A 27,476-nucleotide genomic window follows, 5' to 3' on the forward strand; every position below is an offset into this window, starting at 1 on the left:
ATGTGCTCACTTAGTATTTGGTAAATGAAGGAATAATTGCACTCCAAAGAACCGAATTAATCGTGAAACCTTTTATATATTTGAGATCTGTGTAGATTTTCTGTGGAGAAGGATACATATTATAATGCTCCAAGTGGAATAATTGTGAAAACTCCTGGAGAAATGGATTTTTCTATTTAGAAAAAATAGTGGTATCACATATTGATAGGAACATTTTCTTATTCCAGAAGTCCCTGGAAACTTTGCATTCAGTGTCTGTGGACCAAGAGCCTATCTTTGGTTGTATGATCAATAAATGTGCCTGTTTTTCTGCTTTCAGCCCAAGGCTGTTCCAACCTGAGAGACAAGACCAAGGGCACATACTGAATATTTAATAACCGTATGTGTACTGGCCCCGATTTGGAACTGAGCAGAAAGAATGCAGTTGTAGCAGCAGGCCTCCAGTGGATTTGTAGCTCTGCGGCCACTTTTTTCCCTGTTAATTTGCTTCTTGTAGTTTTTAATAGTGTAGTAATTGTTTTAATTAATAAACTCTAGAAACACAGAGGAATTCATAGTAAAGAAAAGATAGTATTTACCAGAAATAGTGTCTCATAAATAATTATAGAAAGAGGCAGCTTCTGTGAGTGCTGACAAGGATAATGATTGCATTTGTAACAGTGCTTTAAACTGGAACATAGCTTGAGTGTCAGAAAAAATAGGTAATAAACATACTACAGCCAGAATGTATTTTACAATGAAAGAGGTTTTCAAAAATAACTTTTTTTATCTGAAAAAGTTAAATGCTTTCTTTCGACATATAACTTCCTATGTTGAACTGCTAAGTTGAATTAGAAAGAATGAGCAATCAGTATCACGGGTGTTTCCTCCAGGTGGGAGAAACCAAGGTTCTCTTTGTCACTGTTCTGTTTCTTCTTCACAAAGAGGGGTGGATGGGAAGTGATAGCAAGGTCCTTAGTGGTAGTACAAGCAAAGCCCCTCCATCTGCTGGTATCTCTGAATTAAATACAGTGCAATTACAGTGTGTTGGAACTCCTACCTTTGAATGAGTAAACTCTGGGACAAGGAAAACAGGTGACTGAGTTTCTTCTTCCAGGTGACTGATTTTGGCTTAGCAGTGAAGAAGCATGGAAGGAGTGAAGCCATGCTGCAGACCACATGTGGGACTCCTATCTATATGGGTAAGTTAGTTGATTTAAAATGATCTTTCTATATAAAGAGATAGAACCATTAATGTAGATTAAAACTTGAGCAACTTGAAAGAACTCCTAAAACTCAATACCAAAAAACCAATTCGATTAAAAAAATGGGCAGATGACATGAGCACACATTTCTCCAAAGAAGACACACAGATGGCCAACAGACACATAAAAAGACACTCAACATCACTCATCATCAGAGAAATGCAAATCAAAACCACAAGAAGGTAACACCTTACACCTGTCGGAATGGCTAAAATCAACAACACAAGAAACAACAAATGTTGGCAAGAATGAGGAGAAAAGGATCCCTTGTGAACTGTTGGTGGGAATGCAAATTGGTGTAACCACGATGGAAAACAGTGTGGTGGTTCCTCAAAAAGTTAAAAATAGGAATGCCATATGATACAATAATTCTACTTCTGAGTATGTGAAGAAAACAAAGACCTAATTTGGAAAGATATGTGTACTTCCATGTTCACTGCAGCATTATTTACAGTAGCCAAGATATGGAAGCAACTTATGTGTCCATCACTAGAGGAATAGATAAAGAAGATGTGGTATGGATGAGTGGTATTACCCAGCCATAAGAAAGAATGAAATCTTGCCTTTTGCAACAACACAGATGGACCTAGAGAGTATTATGCTAAGTTAAATAAATCAGACAGAGAGGAGAAAATACCATATGACTTCACTTAAATGAGGAATCTAAAAAAATAAAACAAATGAACAAACAAAACAAAACAGAAACAGACTCGTAGATACAGAGAACAAACTGGTAGTTTAGGGGTAGATGGGCAAAATAAGTAAAGGGGATTAAGAGGTATAATCTTCCAATTATAAAATAAGTAAGTCATGGGGATGTAAAGTATGGCATAGAGAATATAGTCAATAATATTACAATAACTTTGTGTAGTACCTAGACTTTTCATGGTGATCACTTAATAATGTACATAAACATAGAATCACTATGTCATATATCTGAAACTAATATAATATTGTATGTCAACTACAATTAAAAAAAAAACAGAAAAAAACCCACAAGCAATTTGATTTTGCCCATAATTTGACTTACTGGCCCTGATCAAGATACTTTTTCTTTTCTTAGATCAAATAATCTCACTGTTTCAGCATTTTTCTCCCAGTTCTTATCTTTAAAGATTGTAGTTTTTATTGTTTTCCTTTTTCAGGCTCTTCTTATAGTTGTTTGTATCTCTTAGGTAATCATACCCCAAACTTAATTATTGGTCTCATTAACTCATGCTGAAATCATGTGTGTGTTTTGCTTCTTTCCATTTCTTATCCAATTTTATTGCCTTCAGTTGGTACATCCTAAAGCTACTGATTAAATATATTTTGTAAAGCAACAGTTTACCATTTTTCTGAGTGAAACTTTTAACAGCTTTACTGAAGTACTATTTAAATGCCATAAAAAATGTACTATTCAGTGATTTTCCTACATTCACAGAGTTGTACAGCCATCACCACAATTCAGTTTTAGAATAATTCTACCGCAGAATGTTGCCTCATGCCCATTTGATCTTCATCTCATTCCCATCCCAGCCCCAGCTAACCACGAATCTATATTTACCTTTTCTGGACATTTCATCTAAACGGAGTCATACATATGTTGTCTTTTATGTCAGACTTCTTTCACTTAGCATAATGTTTTTGAAGTATCTTCCTGTTGTATCTGTAGTCTGGCCCTTTATATTTCTGAACAGTTGTGTGTTGTATGGAGATGGCACATTTTGTTTATCCATTAGCTGATGGACGTGTAGATTGTTTCCAGTTAGTGGCTATTATGAATAATGCTGCTATGAACCACTGTGTACAAATTTTAATGTGGACACATTTTCCTTGCGTAGCTACCTAAGAGTGAAGTTGCTGGGTTGTAGACTATGTTTAACTTTTTAAAAAAATTTTTATTTATTTATTAGAGAGAGAGTGCAAGTGGGGGAGCAGAGGAGGCAGAGGGAGAAGCAGGCAGAGGGAGAACCAGGCTCCCCGCTGAGGAGGGAACCTGATGCAGGTCTCCATCCCAGAACCCCGAGATAATGACCTGAGTCCAAGGCAGACCCTTAACCAACTGAACCACCCAGACACCTGCATCTTTATGTTTCATTTTTTAAGAAACTGCCAAATGTTTTTTCAAAGTGAATGTAGCATTTGACCTTTCTACTAACAACTGTATGAGGGTTCCAGTTTCTTTGTATCCTTGTTGACTCTTGATAATTACCTTTCTTTCTAATTATAACCACTCTAATGGGTGTAAAGTAGTATCTCATTGTGGTTTTTAATTTGGTAATTTAATTTTCCTAATGACCAATGATGTTGAGCATCTTTTCATGTAGTTATTAGTCATTCATAATCTTCTTTGATGAAATGTCTATTCAAATCTGTCCCCAAGAAATGATTATATATTTTTCTCTTTAAATTTATTGGTGAAATAATTGCATTAATAGGTTTCGAAAATGTTGAACCATCCTTGCACTTTTAGATTAAACTCCACTTGGGTTAATAAACTGCCTTATTCAATTTGTCACCACTTTTCTTAAGAGTTTTGAGTGTTGATTTCTTTCTTTTGTGCTGCCTTTGTCTTTTTTGATGTCAGTGTTATGCTAGCCTCATTTAAAAAATAAAATGGCATGCTCACAAATCACTTAAGTAACAGAAGTTATCTGTTATATTAATAAACTACTAATTTGATGAGATTTCCCCGAAAAATTTTTTTGGCTCTGATACGTTTTGGTAGATTAAGTTTCTATTATATTTTCAATTTGTATTGGGTTATTCAAGTTTTCCACACCTTTGTGAGTCATTTTGATAATTTATATTTTTCTAGAAAATTGTGCATTACTTTGAGATTTTAAGTTTTATTGGCATAAATATGCATATATTATAATTTTCTGATTCTCCTATGTATCTGTGCCTATCCCCCTAATAACTCCTAATATTTTTTAAGATGGTCATGTGATGTAAGATTAGCAATATGGCCTGTAACGTCACCTGGCTAACTCAGGAGTCCAGCTCTGCCACTTAGTCTGGTGAGCCCTGGGCAAACAATTTAACTAATTTGTTGTGGTTCTACAGCTGTATAATGGAGATTATGTCATCCATTTATCAAATTGTTGAGGGTCTACTTTGTGTCAGGACTGGTCTGGGTATTGGGAATACAACAGTGAACAAAGCATAAAAATGTCATGTTGGTGCAAACATTAAACAAAATAAAAAAAGTAAAATGTCTGCTATTACCTGGGATGTTAGAGAGAAGTGCTAAGAAAGAAAAATAAAACAGGGAAGCGGAGAGGATATACTTAGGATGGTAATAATATCTTTCTTATCAGGTTGACAAGAGAATTAAACAAGAAAATATATGTAAAGTGCTTAGCACAATACCTGACAGTGCTCAATTTAAGCTCTTGTAATAATACAAACCATTTTTTTCTTGATCAAATTTGTTAGTGGTTAGGACAATTTATTGGGCTTTCAAGGAACCAGCTCAAGTCTATTATTATTTGGTTGACTTTTTCATTAATTTCTGGTTTTAGGGGCACCTGGGTGGTTCAGTGGGTTAAGCCTCTGCCTTTGGCTCAGGTCATGATCTCAGGGTCCTGGGATCCGAGCCCCACATCCGGCTCTCTGCTCAGCGGGGAGCCTGCTTCCCCCTCTTTCTGCCTGCCTCTCTGCCTATTTGTGATCTCTCTCTCTCTCTCTGTCAAATAAATAAATAAAATCTTTTTAAAAAATTTCTGCTTTCATTTTTCTGGATTCATTCTATTTTCTATTTTCTTTTGGTTTATTTTTTAACTTCCTAAGTTAAATGGTTTTAAAAAATGGTTATTTTTTTACTGGTTATTTATGTTCAGTCTGAGTATTTCTTTGCTCACTCTGAGTATTTCCTTGACCATTTTTTTTTTGCTAGACAGTCTTCTATTATTCATTTCTTAATAGTCTATCATTTTAGTTTTAGTCTTTAATCTAAGAATTATTTAGAAGTGCTTTTATAATTTTCCAGGTGGTTAGAATGTGTTTGACATTCATGGGAATATGTGGTAGTTTTCCTAGCCTTTTGGTTTTTCTGTCTGGTTTTCTTCATTGGCCTAGGCAATTGTGACTTAATGGTTTTCAACTTCTAGGAGTTTTTTTTTTTTTCTGTGATTGAACACATGGTTGGTTTTTGCAAATGTTGCACCGGATATTTAGAAAGTATGTATATTCCTCCTTTGTTGATCACAAAAATTTCTCTGCGTATGTATTTATAAAATCGAATGTGATACCTTTGTGATTTAAACTTTCCATGTTGTTAATTTTGTTTGCCTCTGTTGATTTCTGAGAGAGTTATTAAAGTCATCCACCAAGATGAGACTTTGACAAATCTTTTTGTACCTTTTAGAGATTTCTTTAGAAAAATCTTAGTTTATTGAAATATAATTTCCATATAATAAAATGCACAAGTTTTAAGTGTAAAGTTTGATGACTTTTGACAAATGCATATGCTTATAGAATCACCTCCCCAATGAGGTGACGGAACATCTCTGTCACCCCAGAAAATTCCTTTGTGTCTCTCTCTGTTAGTCTCCCACCCAGACCGGAGCAACCACAGATGATTTTTATCACCAAAGCTTAATTTTGCTTGTCTAGAGCTTCATTTAAATTGAATCAGACAGCATACATTCTTGTGTCTGTCTTTGTCTGTTCCATGCCATGATTTTGAGACTTACCAGTGTCGTATCTGTAGTTTATTCATTTTTCCTGCCGGGGAGTATACCTAGTTCTGGTTTTGTTGTTGTTGTTTTTCCCCCTCCTTGATGTATTAAGTCTTGAAACTGTTTTATCTTATTTGGGAAAAGGCTACTTTAGATTCTGTTCATACCCTCCTGTTGGCAAAAGACATCTGGTCTGTAGTTACATGGGGAAAATATATCCAAGCACCCTGAGTTTTATGCCTGCTTATTAGCTGTCTACACTGATAACAAGTGAGAGAACAAGAGAAAAGACAGATGGTTTGTAGAGCTTTGCTGACTTCCTAAATGGCTCCCTGGCACCGTTACTCTGGCCTCTGCTTCCCTGTGAGAGCTGTGATGGCAGCACACACGGAGACACCCCCTAGTCGTTAAGATGGCTCTGAGAGACTGAGGCCGCCATCCCGACCCCGCAGTGCGGGCACCCAGTGTGGACACAAGTCATAGACTTGCCCTTGTCGGAGACTCATTACCACAGAGCCACCTGAACTTTAGTGATTCAGTATTTAAAGAGTTTAAGTAGAGGTAAGGAATAATAGTTGCTTAGAGGAAAATGCTAATTATTTTTCAATGACTTGGAAATGAGTAACTCAGTTTTTTTAATTATCTATAGTTGAGCCTTTACTCATTGTTTCTTCTTTTTACTTTTTGGTTCCTTTTTGTTGCTTTTTAGTTCCTTTGACAGGAGGCAGAGGAAGTGAAATGCCATTTGCTTTTAGTAGTTATAAAAGGAGTGTGTGTGTGTGTGTGTGTGTGTGTGTATGGCAGGAGAATGAAACTCTTCTAAAATAAAAACACCTTTTATGTGGGAGGCACTTGGTAGCTGTGTAACGTGAGGCAAGTCACTTCCTATACCTGAACCTTAGTCTCCTCACTGGCAAAGTGAGCCAAATGCCTACCTAACCATCTCAGAAGTTTCTTCATGTGATTTACAGAAATAACATAATTTACAAAAAAGTGCTTTTGTAAACATTAAAATTCTATTGAAATATATACACCTATATTTCATTTTTATGTTTATATCTGTTCTATTCTTTCTTTTTCCTTAAAGAAAGATGTTTGCTCCCTAGCCATAAAGGCACAATAGACTATTCCTGAAATATCATATGTGACATTTTAAAAGCCATCTAAAAAGCCAGCCATTATAAAGTTATCTAATCATTAAAATGTGCTACCTTAAAGTAAATCGCCCCCCCCCACAACTACTTTGAGGAGATTGTTTAAAGGAGCCGTATCGTGAACACATTATAAAGTATGGAGCACAGAGTTGGGGAGTGAGGAGTACCTGGATCCTGGTTCTAGTTGGCTTTTTGATCCAGTTTTGCTGTAGGAGCTTTCTCTTTGTCTTAGTTTTCTCATTTAGAAAATGTGGAAATTAACTCATATTCTCTCATAGGAGTGATATTATTATTATTATTATTATTTTACTATAATGATTTTAACCATTTATCTTAGTTTCTCTGTGAATCCAGATTTCCACATATTGGGCTTGCTTTAAATTATATCCACTTAAGGCATATATTCGGTTCTATTTTGGGAAAAGAACTGAGATACTGTTGTCTTCTACTATAACTACACAATCTTTGCAAAATCATTTCTTAACAATTTCAGAGGAATGGAGAGTAGTACATTTAGTTACACAGTTTATGCCATCGTTCCATTAGAAGCTAAATGACAGGAGTGAGGGTACAGTGGCATCAATTGTTAAGTCCCGTACATTATTCATTTAACATCTGCTGTTGGTTCTCTTTTTCCCTGTGGGGGAATAAATTACAACACATCAGCACATTTTTCATGCTTTGTGTTTAAGCGTTTAAACTTCATTTATTGTATTATTAATACTATTTCACTTCTGCTTATTTGGCAGCCCCTGAAGTTATCAATGCCCATGACTACAGCCAGCAGTGTGACATTTGGAGCATCGGTGTCATAATGTACCTTCTGTAAGTAGCCTGCTAAACGTGCAGTTTAAAATGAATGGATGGTCTCTAACAGCAGACTAGAATTACATAGACTTTAAATGAAAACTCGACAATAGAGTTTTTAAAAAGTGACTGAAAACACAATTGGGAAGCCATTCTAAAAGCTCTCTTATTAGTTGTCAGCTAAATCCATTAGATAGTTTTTAATACTATAAACTTGTAACATACAGCTTTGCTTTTCATTGACCTCTGAATGCTGCAATACCTGGTGCGCTCTGAGCCAAGTGAAAACTTGCTTAACATCCCCACCCCTCTGATCTTCTGCTACAAACCAGGAAGTTTCTTTCTATTTTCTCGAGAGAGTCACTTATAGCCCATGGGGTAGAGAGAGGTACTGGGGCCTGGTACTTGGCTGCCCTGGGAACCGGGCGTATGTGAGGAGTGAACACTAACTGGACAGGGGTTCCGCCCAGGATCTGGGGACTATCCTATGGTTCCCAGTCCTCTTACTGCTACTGAAAACATCGCTGTTTTGGGCTCACCCTCAAGATTCCATCAAACCCCACGTCCTGTTCATTTTTCCTTTGCAGTGTCCTCACCTCTTCCTTCATTTCTCTTCACTTGTATCATTTCTCCTTATGATCCATCTTCTAGAATATTACAATGTCTGTCTGACTGTTCTCCCTGCTTCCAGTCTCCGTCCCCCATTCATCCTTCACATTGCTGTCGGGATTGTCTTTCTAAATCACAAATCTGATTGTACTGTTTTTCTGATTCACAACCTCTGGTAATTCTCCCTTGTTATAGAAGAATGTCAGAGCCTCCCGGCATGGCACAGTGGCAAGCCTCCCACAACCTAGCTCCAGCATGCCTTTCCAATCTCAGGCTAACTGCGTTTCCATGCACCTGCCATATGCTTTAGGCACTCTAGGCCATTCTTTATGAGTCACATACCCTGTATCACATGTCTGAGTCTTTGCTCATGCAGTCCCCTCTGCTTACAATGTTTTTTCACTTCTCTATTAACCTTTCTCCTGGGCCCTCCAGCTCAAACATTAACGCCTTCTGTTTCCCTAATTCCTATCTACCCCAGCGGAGTTCCTGCATTCATTATGTACATACATTCCCACACTCCACAGAGGATTTAAAGCAACAGACAAAAATGCATGCGAAACAATAACACTGAAAGAAAAACAATAATATTTCATCAGGAAAGTTGGCACATGTGTGAATTTGATAGAATTGTTCACTTTCCTGTGTTCTCATAGCACTTTTAAAAACTAGGTTATATTATTGTAATATAATTATTATTGAGTGTTTCCTTTGCTGCGCAGAAACTTTTGATCTTGATGAAGTCCCAAAAGTTCATTTTCGCTTTTGTTTCCTTTGCCTTTGGAGACATGTCTTGAAAGAAGTTGTCATGGCCCATGTCGAAGAGGTTACTGCCTATGTTCTTCTCTAGGATTTTGATAGATTCCTGCCTCACGTTGAGGTCTTTTATCCATTTCGAGTTTATCTTTGTGTTGGGTGTAAGAGAATGGTTGAGTTTCATTCTTCTATACATAGCTGTCCAATTTTCCCAGCACCGTTTATTGAAGAGACTGTCTTTTTTCCACCAGATATTTTTTCCTGCTTTGTCGAAGATTATTTGACCATAGCATTGATGGTCCATATCTGGGCTCTCTACTCTGTTCCACTGGTCTATGTGTCTGTTTTTGTGCCAGTACCATGCTGTCTTAGTGATCACGGCTTTGCAGTAAAGCTTGAAATTAGGCAATGTGATGCTGCCAGTTTTGTCTTTCTTTTTCAACATTTCCTTAGCAATTCGGGGTCATTTCTGGTTCCATACAAATTTTAGGATTGTAATATAATTATTAGAGTATGTGTATGTATTTTTTTTCTGTTTTTGTTCTCCTTGCTCCAAAGTCCCTGAAGGACAGAGAGTTTATATTATTCATCTTTGCATCCCTCATATCTGGTACCATAGTAGGCATGAAGCCATGCTCAATATATGTTTGTAAAATTGAATTAAAACGAATTGTCTAAGAGGCGTTCTGAAAAGTTAGTGGCCATTGTTCTGCCTCGTGGTGAGTATGAACATTTTTATGCTGATGCAACATTAGTTTTATGGTCATACTGGAGATTTCACTGTGCACTCCCTCTTCCAGATCATTTCTAAATATTGACATCAGAGTAGTTACATTTTCACAGTGCTGTGAAATGGAATACACAGGCAGTAGGAACTGGAAGATGTGATTGTAGCTGTAACTCAGATAGTCAACACACATCACTGCGTAGATTGCATAAAGTGTAAACGTATTCACAAAGTTTTTGATCATTGTTTTGTGCTAATTAGAATTGTACCGTGAAAATTCTGAGCCTTAGTTTTTAATTAAAAGTATCACTATTTTAAATTAGTGTTTTATACTTGTAAGAATTTCCAGACAAGTCAAACAAAATATATGTAATCTATTATTACACAATTCATGTGATGTTTGCTGCCTGCTTAGTTTGAATTTGTTGCTAAAGAAAGTGAGAGTGTAGTACACATCTAAAATTTTTTCTCCTTCTTAAAGATATAATTTTAATTTTTCTGCTTCAGAGCATGGCTGCATGTCATTGTAATGACATCTTTTTTCCTTTACAGTAGACTTTTACTTAGCTAATCAGTGCCTATTCATTAATTTGCCTGAGCCTGGTGTTCTTATAGATAATTTCTTTCACCAAGGGCACAAACATATTACCTTCTCCAGGGGGGTTATTTTCTTGTTTATCAGTTACCCCTGATTCATTTCTGCTTAATTGGACAATGATAACATACTTTCTCAAGGTGAAATTAACATGAATACTCTTCACGGGTACTATCCTCCGCTGTTGTGATTCCTAGGACATAGGCAACTGAAAATAATAGAAAGGCTTTAAGAGGCATTTTTCATGTCTTGGATTCCCTTTTTCTGGATGTGCAGAAAATTGCTGTCATAAAATTTCATATGCTGCTGATTGACCAACCATTAGATACATTTTGTGTAAATAAAATTGCAAAGGACAGAAAAAAGTGGGACTTTTTTTAAACACAGCCCTTGAGCTATAGCTGCATGTTAGTCAGGCAATGCAGGAGCAGCTAAGAAATTGGTGAATGTGCATATCACTGGTTGTTAACAGACTCAATGAGCTGGACTTTTGCTGGCCTGTACTTGTTATAATAGATAATAATTGTCCTTAAGACCATTTTTCTGGCCTTTTTTATTGCATTTTAAAACTAAACACTAGTGAGGCAAATAAAATCAGAGACAGGAGGGTCAGAATGAACTGGAGAAATAAAAAGTATTAAAATAAGAGATTGTACTTGGACAAGTAATAAGAGATTACTTACTGAAGTACAGGCTTACCAGGCTCATTGTGAAATACTTATCTCCTAGCAAGACGCTATTGCAAATGAAAAGCTCTGTTTTCCAGCCTAGGTTGATAAACTCCAAGGATGAGAGTAACTTTTTCCCTAGGAAATCATCATCATCATCATCCTCATTATCATGTTAAATATTTATCAAATTTAGATTAATTGAAAAATGTTCATGGCAAAGATTTTAAAAGAACTTTAAAATAGAACTTTAAAAATCAGTAAAAATCTAACTGCTTGGAGACTTAGAGATCATTATACTTATGTACATAATAGACTAGCATTTGGGAAGTATAATGGGGTTATGCCATTTTATTCTTTAAGTCATGAAGTTAGAAAAATATAAGAGTTGAACAACAGACATACGGTGTTGCCTCTGTGACAAGTCCAGGTCCAGCTTCTCTCTGGTCATCATTGGGAAGATCCAGTTGTTGGCTACAGTGTTGTACTTAGTTTTTGGGGTTGACAGTAAAGATAATGGCTAACATGTGTTGAGAATGTACAATGAAGAATTGAACTTGGTTTTTATGCAAGTTCTTGTAGTTTTGGACCGGATTACTTACTGAATAACAGGCTTACCAGGCTCATTGTGAAATATAGTACAATCCTTCCTTAAAAAAAGAAGATTGACTGATTGATTTTAGAGAGAGAGTGTGTACACATGTGCATGAGGTGGGGAGGGACTAAGGGGGATGAGATGGACAAGCAGACTCCACACTCAGTGTGGAGCTGTCTCTGGGCTTAGGGCTCAATCTCATGACCTGAGATCATGACCTGAGCCAAAATCAAGAGCCAGAAGCTTAACTAACAGAGCCACAGGCGCACTAATACAATACTTCCTTTTACAAGATCTTGAAGACACACGGTCCCTGTGCTACAGAATGTGCCTCAAGCCCATGTTTACTTTATACATACCGCCAATGGTTTTACTAATGTTGGTCATTATGTATGCTCAGCTTTCATTCCAGAATAAAGGGTCAAATCAGTATCATCATCTGACTTTCCTCATCCAGACTGTCTTCATTTTGTATACCATTTTTGAAGAGTTGTAGCCTTTTTAGTGGATTTTTGGCTTTGACTCAGAGCATATAGACCACAGGGTTATTCTTACTAACGTTGGTATAGTGTTTTACCGTGGATAAAGCCCTTACATGGTTATTAGACTCTGAAAATGCCCAAAGGACTCTGATAACTCAGTATATTTTCCCTTAAGTCCAGTTTGAATTATGTACCTTAAGCATCACCTTACCTTTGCTCACATTGAAGTGTATCTCCACTATTATTTGTGCATTTAAAATTACACATCCGCCTGTATTTTGGTCCTATTTGAGCTATTTAGGTTTTTCCCCATCTGGAAGACCTTTGGGTAATGTGGAGATCTGGAGATTTCAGTGTATATAAGGTCCTATCACTGATCTTGCAAAACCTCCTTTGCTCCCATTTCTACATCCAGAGAGAGATAACCATCTCTAGCTACCCTTTACTTAAATTTGAAACACCACTACTTCCAAGTCCTATGGAAACTTAATTTTTGATAGCCTCATTTTGATTATTAAAAAACATCTAAACAGAACAATTGCTTTTGTTGTAGATTATGCGGAGAACCACCCTTTTTGGCAAGCTCAGAAGAGAAGCTTTTTGAGCTAATAAGAAAGGGAGAACTACGTTTTGAAGATCCAATCTGGGAGTCCATAAGTGATTGTGGTAAGTATAGATCTGTCATTATTTACTAAAGCAAATGTATGCAAGAAGAAACTTGGCCAATAATTCAAATACTCTCAATCTCTGTTTCATCATCAAATTTACTCATAAAAATAAACACTATTTACTTGTGGAAATGGTGATCTCTTCACTGTGATTGTTGCAGTCAAAACTTCCAACAAAAACAAATTACATAATAAAAATTAAAGAGGAAATTGCTGATCATCTAGCCCATTTTTACTGTAGACCATTTATAAGCAAATCCAGGCAATAAAACCTTACTTTAGGCCTGAAACTTTATTTATTAGCCATTTATTCTGATGATATTTATTTTGTAATTGAAATCTTCCCCTCACATTATATAGACCTAATCCCAAATAGACTAGAAAATTATGGTATTAATTGTAGTTAAGATTTTCAGGATTTTCCCTTATTTGCAGCTAAAAGTGTTTTGAAACAGCTTATGAAAGTAGATCCTGCTCACAGAATCACGGCTAAAGAACTACTAGATAACCAGTGGATAACGGTACGTTACAAGATGACCTCCTTTTTTTTCTCTTTGACATGCTACCATTGCTTTTTTTTTTTTTTAATTTGGTTTTGTAGTTCGTAATCTTAAAACAGTCAATAAGTTTCATCTTCTGACAAGTTAAAAAAATTATTGGGTCTTAACACATTTCTGAATTGGGCATTTTAAACTATTAAAACTACTACCAGAGTTCTTTAGACGTATTTGTAGAGGTTTGAATGAACTCTACTTTGCTCTGTACCATGATGATATCAAGTCTGGTAGAAGAGAGCTGAGAAATGCCCATGATGAAAACAGTCTGTATATTGAAACAGTCTGTATAGATAAGTGACATAATCCCTGGAACAACAGTCCACCCTTCTTTCAACTCTTTGGATGCAAGGAATATTTGGGGACTTAGAAAAACCAAGATCTTCTAAGACTGGCCCGAAATCTTGAGTAGTTATTCATTTACATATTGTTTCCCCCATCAGACTACCTGCCTTCAGCATAGATCGTATGTCTTTTTTTTTTTTTAAGATATTATTTATTTATTTGACAGACAGAGATCACAAGTAGACAGGCAGGCAGGTGGCGGGGGGAAGCAGGTTCCCTGCTGAGCAGAGAGCCCTATGCAGGGCTCGATCCCAGGGCCCTGGGATCATGACCTGAGTTGAAGACGGAGGCTTTAACCCACTGAGCCACCCAGGCGCCCTAGATCGTATGTCTTACCAAGCTTTGTATTCCAGTACCAGAACATTACCTGGTCATAATGGGAACTTTGGAAGAACCTGCTCCTTACCCCTCAATATTTATCCTCTTTTGTCCTCTGGTAATGAGGATCCTCACTTGTAGCTGGAAACATTGTTATCTATCTAGTCTTTGTTGCTGGTTATCCCCAGTTTTTGTCAGTTATCATGATGGTGGAAGTAGGAGCAATTTTCAGGAAGTGCCCTTAAATGGGGAGCGTATGGCATTCTTCAGGCACATCTTCTTTCCTGGTGAATGGAATACAGATGTGATGGCTGGAGGTGGACTAGCCATATTAGACCATAAAGTGGAATCCATAAACAGGATGGCAGAACAACAAGATGCAAGGAAGCAGAGCTCTTAGCTCCCAGAGCTGCCGTGCCAGCCCCTTGCCTGCCCACCGCCAGACTTTTTCATAGGAGCAGGATACAAACTTCTGTCATCTTTAAGACACTATCAAATATGTTATGGGGCCTAGTACCAATTAATCTATACTCAATAACTGTTGCATGAGTAAATGATTCAATAAGTGAATAAGTCTGTAGGTATCTCTGAAAATGTCCTGGAACTGAGATTGGAGATTTCTAAAGACACATGGGAATTATTGCTAAGCAGTATTCATGTATGAAAAAATTATTGCACATCTATTATTTGCTAGACACTGTGCTAGGTACTGGAGATACCTGATGGGCTTACACTGCAGTGGCATTGTTGCAAAATGATGGCGGCTTGGATGGGGTGGTAGCAACAGAGTCGAAGAGAAATAAATGCAATACATTTTTTCAGGTGTAGTTGATGGGACTTGGTGGTGGCTGAGATGAGGAATGAGGATAAGGGAAGAATCAAGGGTGACTTCCAGATTTTGCTGTAATAGCTGCTGGGACCATGCTGGTGCCATTTACTGAGATGGGAAACACTGCAGGAAAAATAGCTTTTTATCCGGGGAAAGGTGGTGGATCAAGAGTTCCTGCTTGATATGCAATGTCTGAAATGCCTATGTGGCATCCAAGTGGAGATAGTAAATAGATAATCAAATATATGATCCTGGAACTGGGGAAGTTTGAGCTGGAGATATAAATTTGGGACTCATGAGTGTTTATTCACCATGTAAGGTCATTAGGCTAAGAGATAAATTAGAAAGAAAATAAGGAGAGAAAGGAGAAGAGGCCCCAGGACCCTGCAATTGGACACTACGATAACCAGAAGAGGAGAAGCCAGCCATGGGTGCTGAGAAGGGATGGCTGATGCAGAGAGAAGAAAATCGGGAGAGTGGTGACGGGAAAGTTAGATGAAGAATGTTTGAGAAAGTGAGAGCAGTCAGCTCCCAGGTAAATGCTGCTGAGAGGTCAAGAAGTGATGAAGAGTTTCTATTAGACCCTTGAGGGCCCAAATAAGTTTAGATACATATCAGAAACTTACAGTGATATCACTCCTCTTTTCAACTCTCTAGTTTTCCTTTGGTAATTTCTAATCATTTTTTTAATAATATTTTTTTCCCTCAAGAGCTATAAAACCAGTCTTCACTGGAAGCTGGGTTATATCTGCCCTCTTCTGTGAATGTGTTGATCTCTGAAATGATTCTGTGCAATAAGTATTTCTGGCCTGAAGTAATTGTGCAAACGAGCTAGCAGCTAGATCATTGCAAAACCATTCTGAGGAGATTTGTAGTACAGCAAAATCAAAAACTGTAAAACAGATGGTGTGCCTTAGAAATCTCTCTCTTTTCAGCATCACATAACATTCGGGCTTGGCCATTTAATTATTTGTTTTCTAATTAGTACAACTTTATTTCTGGCTTTGGTCATTTTTCCAGAAGTCTCCATTTTTGAGCCTCTTAACATTTGTCTCTATGTAGTCTTTGCCAAATGGATAGAGAAGTGACAGATAGCGTGTACTATATCGGACTACCCTAAGGAGTTCAGTGTATGAAGTTTAGAATACTGGCATTTTATAAACTTCTGAAAGGCAAAACTCTTTTCTACTTAACCACTTGAAGTCTTCCTGTAATTCATATCCCCTGTTTGAAATAATCTAAAAAGAATACATTACTTCTCTCAGTACCTGGCTGCTTTATAACCAGAGCTTATCTTTTGCAATATCTAACATGTAGTGACATTTTTTTCAAAGAGCTTTATTGGATAAAAAGTTTTTATGGTTCAGCCTATGTATTGTGCAATTTGAAATATGGTCTGTATGTGCAAAGTGTTCTGAGAAAAAGAGTCCTAGTTTCTCTAGGTACATTTAAGTGAATGGAACTTAAAATAAACACATTTGTCATCCTGATTTCAAAAGTCAAAGATTAGATGTAAGGAAAACCAGCCAAGAAATGACTTTCCTACAAAGGAAGGGTTTGATGATGACTCCCACAGCCAGGAGTGCGCCTGTGATCCTCTTGGGTCTGTTTCTTCCTTTCTGTCCTCTTTCCTCTCAACAGTGGCTTGGAAGTTTATTCCATCTTGTAAGGCAATTACAGTTGCTTCTTGGTATCCCTTCAAGTCCCCTTATGACAGCTAACAACAAGAATTTGCATGTTCAACAAGTTTCCCAGGTATTTTTAATGCCTACTTATATTTAAGAACCCAGCTATAAATTAAGGGAACATTTTTTTTTTCCTACGGCTTGTCATAAAGTAGTTTCCAGATTTGAGGTCTTTCGGTTTTATTCATACATTCAGTAATTCCTTTGACAGATTGTGTGTGTGTGTGTGTGTGTGTGCGCCTACCACGTTGTGCTAGGTAACAAAATATCATTAAGAATATATAGGATGTGGTCTCTGATATAAGGAATTTATAACCTGGTAAGAGAGACAAGCTATGTATAAGATATAATCAAGGAAGAAAATGATAAATGGCATAAGAAGACCAGAGACACAGAGGCAAGCAAGTGTAAAATCAGGAAGTTCAATCCGACTGGCAGAGAAAATACTCGAAGGAAAGAAGTGGGAAACAAACTTTTAAAAAAGGAAAAAGAATTGTGAGAGGACTTGAATCTCAGGCTAAAAAGTTGTAACTTGCTGTCATAGATGGTAGAGAACAATGTACACACTTTGAAATGAGGGAGATTATTGTTGTAGTGCATCAATCTTGCAAGGAGCCTTATTTTAAATAGGGCAACTGTTATTTAAATGTCTTTATTGATATTAACAAGTATCTTTGGATTTTAATCCCAAGGCACTCTTGGGGTTCAAAGATGAATAAAACGCAGTCTCTCCCTTCAAGTAATTTACCACAAAGTACAATGTACTTTTTTATATGGTCACACTTTGTGAAGGCACTTGTCATCAAGGTGTGGGGTCTAATCTCAGAAAGGTCTTTCCTAGTGTGTGAACAAGGCCCTTCTTCATTAATTTACAAGTTATTATCCAGGTTTTTGTCATTAGCTTTTGACCATTAGTCTTTATATATACACTCTACATAAGAGACTGTAACTTTTCTGATGCCTAATTGTGGGGCATTTTTTCCAACTGTATATTTTCAACCTAACTATGTCAAAACTCTTACCTTTATTTTACTATATTTAGTTATTCTCAAATTGTGAATTATCTTATGTATATGAATATGTCAAAACCCTATTTAATGAAAGTTTTTATAAAAATTATGTTACAAAGAAGTTCATGAACCAGGAACCTTGGAGATTTATTCAATATCCAATGATAGGTAGATAGTTAATAATTCAGTAAATAGTTATCACATAACTACTATATGCTGCGGAGGACACAGGGATGAGTCTGGTACAGCCCCTGCCCACTGGTTGCCCACAGCATAGTAGAGGGTTTAAAATAAAAACACAGGCAGTGAATGAGTATATAATAATGTGTGTACATATAAACATAAATACTATATAAAATATTATAGATTTATATATTTATATCACACATATGATGTTATATAATACATACATATTTCATATATAACATAAATGTGTATGTTATATATTAATATACAATGACATGTGTTCTATAAAGATAAAATATATATTTATATATTTTATATATAATGTGCTATCTAATACTGTAATATACAGTATGATACAATGTACAATATAGTGTTATATAACATGGTACTATATCATGTAGCAGTAGTACTAGGTTTTCAAGAAGAGAGCTATCATTCCCTTTAGGGGATTACTAAAACTATTTAAAGTGAGGGTAGTATGTGACCTGGCTCTGACAGAGTGGGTAAAAGTAGCAGTGTTATAGCTGTGGTAAGAAGGATGGGAATTCTAGACAGGAAGAACTTTACAAACATATATAGAGAAAAAAAATGTGCAAGATATTCAGAGAACATGAAGTATAGTAGTAATTCTGTTTTTCTAGAACCATAGAAGACATGTAAGGAAGGAGTGGGAAATTAAGCTGTAAAGGTAGGTTAGGACTGTTTTACTCTAGACTTTGACTTATCTGGAGGGGACTTTGTGTTTGACGTGTTTGACAGTGGGTTGCTACTGGAAGGCACTGCAGGACCTTGATCACAGCTGAACCTACTCAAGTTTCTCCTTTGTCCCTCTGACCCTGATTTTGGGTGGATCTGGATGAGGTCTGTGGGCTAGATTCTGAGGAGAGAACACCTATTCTAATGGAGTGTCCTTCCTGCGAGAATAAGAAGCTGGAAACCCCCTAGGAGTACATTTAAGTTAAAGGTCTTGAGGGAGCCTTACACACAGATTATGGCTTAAGGGCAGAAGAAGGATCTTGATGGAGAGATAGTAAATTAAGAGCCAGCGTCTCAATGGAAACAGAATGGGCATTGGAGCATGTTGGGGACAAGCAGCAAGTTGTCTGAGATGACTCAAAGATCAGCTCCATCAGTTAGTGGGCCAGTAGATGTATTGCTGGCAAGACAGAACTTCAGGAAGAATAATCTGGCAACAGTGTGTGTGCTACAGCTTGCTTGGTGCCAAGCAGAAGCTGGAGCACTGAGGTGCCTGGGCGGGTCAGTTGGTTGAGTAACTGGCTGTTGATCTCGGCTCAGGTCATGATCTCAGGGTTGTGGGATCAAGCCCCACATTGGGCTCCACATTCAGCAGGGAGTCTGCTTGAGATTTTCCCTCCCTCCCTCTTCACTTATGGCCCCCCCACTCTACCCACCCCAACACTCTCTCTGTCTCTGTCTCTCTCTCAAATAAATAAATAGATATTTTTTAAAAAAAGAAGTTGGAACACTGAAATAGGACTTGGGTGAGATGATGAAGACAAGAACTTGGGCAAAGGGAGTGGTACAGAAAGGTCTGGGAGAATCAGATGTTAGGAAGAGAATCAACAGTTTAGAGTACAAGGACCCAAACTGTTTTTCAGGTGACTGGGAAAGACAAAAACAAAGTCTAGAATTTCTGGTTTCATAGATTAGAAGAAGAGTGAGGTTGTTTTTTGGAACAGTATATTCAAATATTTATGCTTGAGTAACTCTGAAAAAAGTATTGAAAAAATGGTGAATCTCCCAAGATATTTTTAGGTAGAGCCTAAAAATTTTTCACCTTAAATTTAATTACTTGCAAAAGATAGAATTTCCTTAATATTGATAATTAAAAATAAAACTAATATTGTTTTTACATGCATAGGACATTCATCGTACCCATTTATAAAAGTTTGTGATCAGTCTCTTCTTTAACAGGAACTATAGGTTATTCATTCTTTTCTTTGAATTTCTTTTTCTATTCCACTTCTTTCACAGAATTTTATACCAATATATATTTTTGTTTTAAAGGTTTTTGTTAATAATTCTATCATTTGTCTCATTTTGAAAAAAAGAAAAGGTTCAAATATATATTTAATTTTTTGTTTTTCTTTGCTGGATTTTTAGGTTTCTAAATGTTTAAAAACTACTTAACAATGACTTATCATTATGATTATTAGTACTAATTGATCAAGAGAACATAATTATATTTTGCTGTAATTAATAAGCATCACAAATACAATTATATTGGAAATGCATCTCTGTAGTGATGGAAAGAGTTGCATTTCCTCACCCCAAATACTTTATTCATCCATGATTTACTATTACTTATTGTTAGAAAGAGACAGCATTGTTTCAATTGTACTGTTGTTTTAGCTTTTAAAGATATAGACACCAAGAACCCTATGTAAATAACTAGATAGGAATGGAAGGAGTTTCAACATAGCAGTCACTCAGCTCTTTAAATCTCTGAGTTAATTGTCAAAACCACCCAGGGAAAGGCCTGCTAGCGAAGATCTGGTTCCCACTAAGATATTGAATTAGCACAGATTACTGCATCTTCTCTGAAGATTAATCTAGAATAACTTCGGAGAAAAACCTCAGGACACCTGGATTCGGAGAACGGCATGAGAAGTCCTTGGGAAAATGAAGGATTCATTTTGAGTTGGGGTGTATGAAGGGTAAGGCAACAGCCTGGAGCCAGGACAGGATGTTAAAATAGGAAGACAAAAAAACCCCAAGATTCCCTTTTGCTTATCTTCCTTTGCCTTGGGACGTCGATGTCTGTGCCCTCACAGGGGTCTGAAGAAATAAAATCCAAGCAGCACTGAAGCCCTGTTTTGAGTGAGAAGCTAAGAAAAATGGATGAGAATTGACTGGTTTTCCACATTGACTCCTTATCTGTTGAACTCCAAATGCTAGGACTGGCGGATTGTATTTTTAGAAGTGCCTCATCCGAAGGTTGTTTCTCCAGGGAGAAGGTTGATGAGGATGAAACCCTAGACTGAGGAATAGCTTCGAGCGGACAGGTTTTTGGTGCCTAAGTTTCTTACCCCTTACTCTTCCCTGAGCTTCTGGACTGAGGACCTGGATATGACCTTAGAACCAAGCCCTGTCCTCCCAAGGAGCCAGTACTCCCTGGGGAAGATGAGATCACAGGGCAAGTTTCAGACACCATTAGGAGAGTTTCAAAGAGACAGTCTAAAATTTTAAAGTCAACAAACTGAGCATACTAAAAGAGATAAGGGAAGATGTTAATAATATGGAGCAAGAATATGAAATAATACAACAGAACCAAGTAGAACAATTTAGGTATAATAGTTGAAATACAGAATGCAACTATATAGGGTAAAGAAGTGAAATGGGTGCAGCTGAAGAATGAATTAAAAAAACTAGGCGGTCAGATTATGGCACTTTATAGAAGGAAATGGGAAGATAAACAAATTGAAAATATTAAAAAGGTAGAAAAAAAAGTTAAGATATGTGGAATTAAAAGTGCCCAAATTCCTATAATAGCAATTTGAGAGAGAAAAGTAAAAAAAGGTGAGGAGAAAATCTTTAAAGAAATAATAGAGATAAAATAATCAGAATTAAAGAAGAAAGACTTCAGCTTTCAACAGATGATAGAATACTAAATAGGAGAGATAAGCAAAACTGACAAAAGAGGTGTGATGAAATTTAAGGAAATTCAAGGCAAAAAACTCTAAAATCACCCAGAAAGAAATAGCAGAACATATAAAAAAGAACAAGAATCACATTGACATCTTACTTTTGGGGAACAACATTGGTTACAAGCATAAATAGGGTAATACTCTAAATATATTCAAAGACCAAGAACTTTAACTTGGAATTTTGTATCCATCCAAATTAGCATTCAAATGAAACAAATTATAAAAATATTTTCAAATATACAAGACCTCAGAAGGATTGACACGTAAAATACTTGGTTGAAATAATTAAATAGGAAGACCAAATCCAGAAGCTGCTACCAGAGCTATGTGCAGTTAGAGTCTTTAAATACCTTGATAAATTTTGCTGGTGTCAAAAAAGCAAAACTAAAAAATCGCAAAACCAAAGAATAAGAGGAGAAATTATCTCCGTAATAACAAGAATCAAAATGCAAAGCAATATCCATGTGATGAGCATAGAGAAGGGAGAGAGAACATTGATCCACTGAGAGGGTGTTAAATGGAAGATGTAGACATCAGATTTTTTTGTAATTTTTTAATTTTTTAATAAACATATAATGTATTATTAGCCCCAGGGGTACAGGTCTGTGAATCGCCAGGTTTACACACTTCACAGCATTCACCATATCACATGCCCTCCCCAATGTCCATAACCCCACCACCTTCCCCCTACCCCTCTCCCGCCAGTCACCCTCAGTTTGTTTTGTGACAGGAAGAGTCTCTCATGGTTTGTCTCCCTTCCGATCCCATCTTGTTTCATTTATTCTTTTCCTACCCCCTGAACCCCCCACATTGCATCTCCGCTTCCTCATATCAGGGAGATCATATGATAATTGTCTTTCTCTGATTGACTTATTTCGCTAAGCATAATACCCTCTAGTTCCATCCACGTCATCACAAATGGCAAGATTTCATTTCTTTTGATGGCTGCATAGTATTCTATTGTATATATATATATACCACATCTTCTTTATCCATTCATCTGTTGATGGACATCAAGGTTCTTTCCATAGTTTGGCTATTGTGGACATTGCTGCTATAAACATTTGGGTGCACATGCCCCTTCGGATCACTACGTTTGTATCTTTAGGGTAAATACCCAGTAGTGCAATTGCTGGGTCATAAGGTAGCTCTATTTTCAACTTTTTGAGGAACCTCCATGCTGTTTTCCAGAGTGGTTGCAGCAGCTTGCATTCCCACCAACAGTGTAGGAGGGTTCCCCTTTCTCCGCATCCTCGCCAGCATCTAGACATCAGATTTTTAAAGTGGGAAAGAATTAAAAAACAAAGAATGGGGCAAATTGAGGCAGCAAACATAAATGATAGAAACAAGTCCAAATATAAAAATAATTACAAATAAATGAGTTAGAAAGACCTATTAAAAGACATTGTCAGGTTGGATTTTAGTAGAATGTAACTAGGTACTATTTACAAGAAACACATCTGAAGCATAAGGACAGAGAAATACTGAAAAAAAAAAAAAGAAGAAGAAGAATGGAAAAGGACATACCAGGCAAACAGTAACCTGTGTCACTGAATTAAAGCCTGTCTAGCTGAATAAGTATCAGTTAATACTTTAACACAACACAACAAATCATCACTAGAGATAAAGAAGGTCACTTTATTATGATAAAAATTCAACTGAACCAGATTATATACTAATTTTAAACATGTATGCAACGAATAAAATAACCTGAAAAACATGGTATTTCAGAAGTTGACAAAATTACATGGAGAAATTGGCAAATTCTTCATTGTGGGAGACTTTTTAATGTACTTTTCTCAATTACGGATAATGTAAAGTTAATGAAAACAAAAACAAAGGTACAGAGATTTTAACAACACAGTCAACAAGCATATCCTAGTGAATACATATACAGTTCTGCACCCAACAGTTAGGGAACATATAGTTTTCTTAAGCGCATGTGGAGCATTTCTAAAAATTGATCTTACACAAGTCCATGAAGCAAGCAAGCAAGCTTCAATAAATTCCTCACAGATCATGTTCTCTAACAATATGCAGCCACATCAGAAGTCAATAGCAGTGAGAGTAAATATCTGCCTGTGTTTGGAAATCACATCACATGCTTCTAGAGAAGTCCCGGGTTAAAGAATAAATACTAACGAGGAAAAAAATGAAATCCTTAGAAGCGAATGACAATGAAAATACAACATGTCAAAACTTGTAGGATGCTGTAAAGTGTGTTTTGGCAGATGTTTGTAGCCCAAAACATTTATATTAGAAAAGAAGGAAGGCTAAAAATTAATAAACTACCTATCCAACTTAAAATTGCAGGGAAAAAAATCCAGCAGAATATACCCAAATAAAGTAATGGGAAAAAAAAAAAAACTAAGTGAAAATAAACTAGAAAGCAAAGGTAGAGGAGAAAAGATAACAAGACCAACATTTGAGTCTTCCGAAAGACCGAGAAATAGAAAAAACTTTGGCAAAAGTAATCAAGAAGGAAAAAGAAAAGACAAAAGGAAGAGATTATATATGAAAAAGAGAATTCAATCATAGGTAAAGCACAGAAAAAGGATTATGATTTAAAAGATAAATTTAAAAGTCAAGGGAATCCTACCAACAACTGTATACCAGTAAATCTGAAACCTTGGCCGAATGGACAAAATTTCTTGTTCCAGAAAAGTTTTACAGCTTCATAAAACTGTCTCAAGAATAAACAGAAAACTTGAATGGTCCTATAATTATTAAAGAAATGAAGTAGTAGTTTAAAATCTTCCATAAGGAAGATGATGAAGATTAAGAGTACACTTACCATGATGAGCACTGGGTGATGTATGGAAGTGCTGAATCACTGTATTGTACACCTGAAACTAATATAACATAACACTGTATGTTAACTCTACTGGAATTAAAATTCAAAACTATGTGTGTGTGTGTATATATATATTTTGAATTTTATATATATACACAAACACACACATATACATATATATGTATATATATGTTAAATAATAATAAAATCTTCCCTAAGGAAAACACCAGACTCAAAATTCAATGATTTTACTGATAAGTCCTTTAAGACTTTCATCTCAAATTTGTAACTCACCTCCCACCCCCAACAAGAGGGAACTTTACTTATTCAAAAAGTCTAACATAACTCTGTATACTATAGTATAACAAAACTAGACCAATGGAAGCTAAACCTGTGAAAAAGGAAAATGATCCATTTTACTTATTAATGTTGATATAAAACCTTAAACAAAATATTAGCAAATTGGATCCAACTGTGTATATAAAAAGATAACACATCATGACCAAGTTGGATTTTTGTTCAGTACACAATGATGGTTTAACTTCAGAAAAACGTCTATAAATATAAATTCCCACATTAACATATTAAAAGAGAAAAAGCACACCGTCATTTCAAAGGAAACAATAAGACTCAACAAACATTCACAATTTAAAAGGGAAACTTCTCTAACCTGATATGAAAGATTATAGCAAATATTCTAAATAGGAAATATGAGAACTTCCTTTAAAATAAAGCAGTAGTGGGGCGCCTGGGTGGCTCCGTGGGTTAAGCCTCCGCCTTCAGCTCGGGTCCTGAGCCCTGCATCGGGCTCTCTGCTCGGCAGGGGGCCTGCTTCCTCCTCTCTCTCTGTCTGCCTCTCTGCCTACTTGTGATCTCTGTCTGTCAAATAAATAAATAAAATCTTTAAAATAAAATAAAATAAAATAAAATAAAGCAGTAGTCAAAGGAAGTCAGCTTTCAATATTTTTTTCCAAGATTGTGGTTTTTAGTTAACTTGAGACAAGGAAAAGCATTAAAGACATGGGAATTGGAAAGCAGAAATAAAACATATTATTTATCGTAATATACAAATTATTAGACACATTATTTGAAATAATAGGAAAGCTGAGTAAGATAGCTGGATTTATTATTGATATATAGTTAACCCTTGAACAGCATAGAGGTTAGGGGTGCTGACCCCCTGTGCAGTTGACTCCCCAGAAATTTAACTACTAATACCAGACTGTTGACTAAAGCCTTGCTGATGACATGAACAGTCAATTAACAAATATTTTTATGTTATATGTACTATGTGCTATATTTTCATAATAAAGTGAGAGAAAAGAAAATGTTATTGAGAAAATCATAAGAGAAAATACGTTTATAGTAACCTACTGTATTTACTGAAAAAAATCTGCATATAAGTGGACCTGCACAGCTCAAACCCATATTGTTCCAGGGTCAGCATATATCAGTATAGAAGTGTATCAAATCAACACATGTACACCTTAAACTTACACCATGTTGTTACATGTCAATTATATTTCAATAGAGCTGGGAAGAAAAATTGGTATACAATGTTCAATTACATTTCTACTCACAAGCAACCAACAATAGAAAATGTAATAAAAATGAAGACTTGTAAAGCAGTATCCAAGAATATAAGATATCCAGAAATCTAACATAAGATTCCTAAGACCTCTTTGGCTAAAGTTATGAAATTTTATTGGAAGACATTGAAAAAGACTTAAAAATGAGTAAATTGTGGTGTGGTCTAACAATGGAATATTGTATAGTAGTGAAAGTGATTAAACTGCATGTAGTAATATATCTGAGGCTATGAAATTTATCTTTAAAATCATCATAGTTTTGTTAAATTATAATCTACTCATTCTAAAATATACAAATTTTAAGTATATAGCCTGATGAATCTTTATATATGTATGTATTTGTGTAACTACCAGCCAGAACAAAATATGGAACATTTCCATCCCCAACCAGAAAGTTCCATTGTTCCATTTTCCAGAGTGATTGTACCATTCACCAGTGATGTGTGAGTTCTAGTTTTGCTCCCCATCTTCTTCAATGCTTGCATTGTCATTATCTTTAATCTAGATACTCTGGTAGATATGTAATAGCATCTCATTGTGGCTTTAATCTGCATTTCCTGAATGACAGATGAAACTGGTCATCTTTATTTATGCTTATTGATTTTTGGATATCTTCTTTTGTGAAATGGCTGTTCAGGTCTTCCCCATGCCCCTCCATTTTTCTATTTGGTTTTATGTCTTTTACTTATTGATTTGTAGGAGTTCATTATTTTAGATAAATGAGTGCTCTGTGGCACACAAATAAATATATATACAATAACAAGAATTGGAAGAAAATGACTTAAGAAAAAGAACGTGGAAAGGATTACTGCAAATCCTTGCTCAAGGAGATGACTTTTGAAAAAGAATAGATCACTGGGAATTGAGGGTCTCGAAATGGATTCCCTGCAGACTCCATCCTTGCCCACACATCTTTTTGAAAGCCTTCATGTACAGCCAGGTGTACACAGTTTGAAGAATGTTCATTTGGGATATATTGAGTTTGTTTTTATTTTTCCAGCTTTATTGAGATATAAGTGATGTATAACATTGTATAAATTTCAGGTGTACAACATAATGGTTTGACATATGTATGTATTGTGAAATGATTACCACAATTAGTTTAGTTAAAACATCCATCAGCTCACATGGTTATAATTTTTTTCTTTTGATGGGAACTTTTAAGATATGTCTTAGCAACTTTTGAATATACAATATAGTACTGAAGACTCCACAACACCTCTAGCTAGAAATTCTTGGCAAGCAGTTGGAAATACACTTCTGGAACGAGGTAAGTGACTACACTTCTCAGGCTGCTTCCCCTGAAGAATAGGAATATCAACACTAACCTTGTATATTCGTATAGTTGCTACACTTATCAAAGAAAATCACTGAGATGACTTTTAGGAAAAATTTTGAAGTGGCATGCAGTGGCTTACTTCAGTGGTCATTATTATCTTGATATGCTTCTGCCTAGCACTCATCGAGTCCCATTAGGATCAGTTTGGTGGTTTTACTGGGTCCTTTTAGTTCATGTGGGTATCTGCAAC

At 36.1% G+C, this 27,476-nt stretch overlaps 1 protein-coding gene across 2 annotated transcripts in view; it reads left to right on the forward strand.

Moving 5' to 3' along the window:
- Nucleotides 1-27,476, forward strand: part of STK33 (serine/threonine kinase 33) — a gene marked incomplete at both ends in the record, with an annotated part of 69,688 nt that overhangs the window by 15,607 nt on the left and 26,605 nt on the right. For both annotated transcript variants that reach the window (XM_080817070.1, XM_080817071.1), the window contains 4 exons: nt 1,097-1,181; nt 7,812-7,887; nt 12,855-12,967; nt 13,405-13,490. In XM_080817070.1, coding sequence (XP_080673196.1) covers nt 1,097-1,181; nt 7,812-7,887; nt 12,855-12,967; nt 13,405-13,490 — 360 coding nt within the window. The remainder of the gene's footprint in view (nt 1-1,096; nt 1,182-7,811; nt 7,888-12,854; nt 12,968-13,404; nt 13,491-27,476) is intronic.

Source organism: Martes martes (assembly GCF_963455335.1).
Source record: "Martes martes genome assembly, chromosome: 10".
Taxonomy (NCBI): domain Eukaryota; kingdom Metazoa; phylum Chordata; class Mammalia; order Carnivora; family Mustelidae; genus Martes; species Martes martes.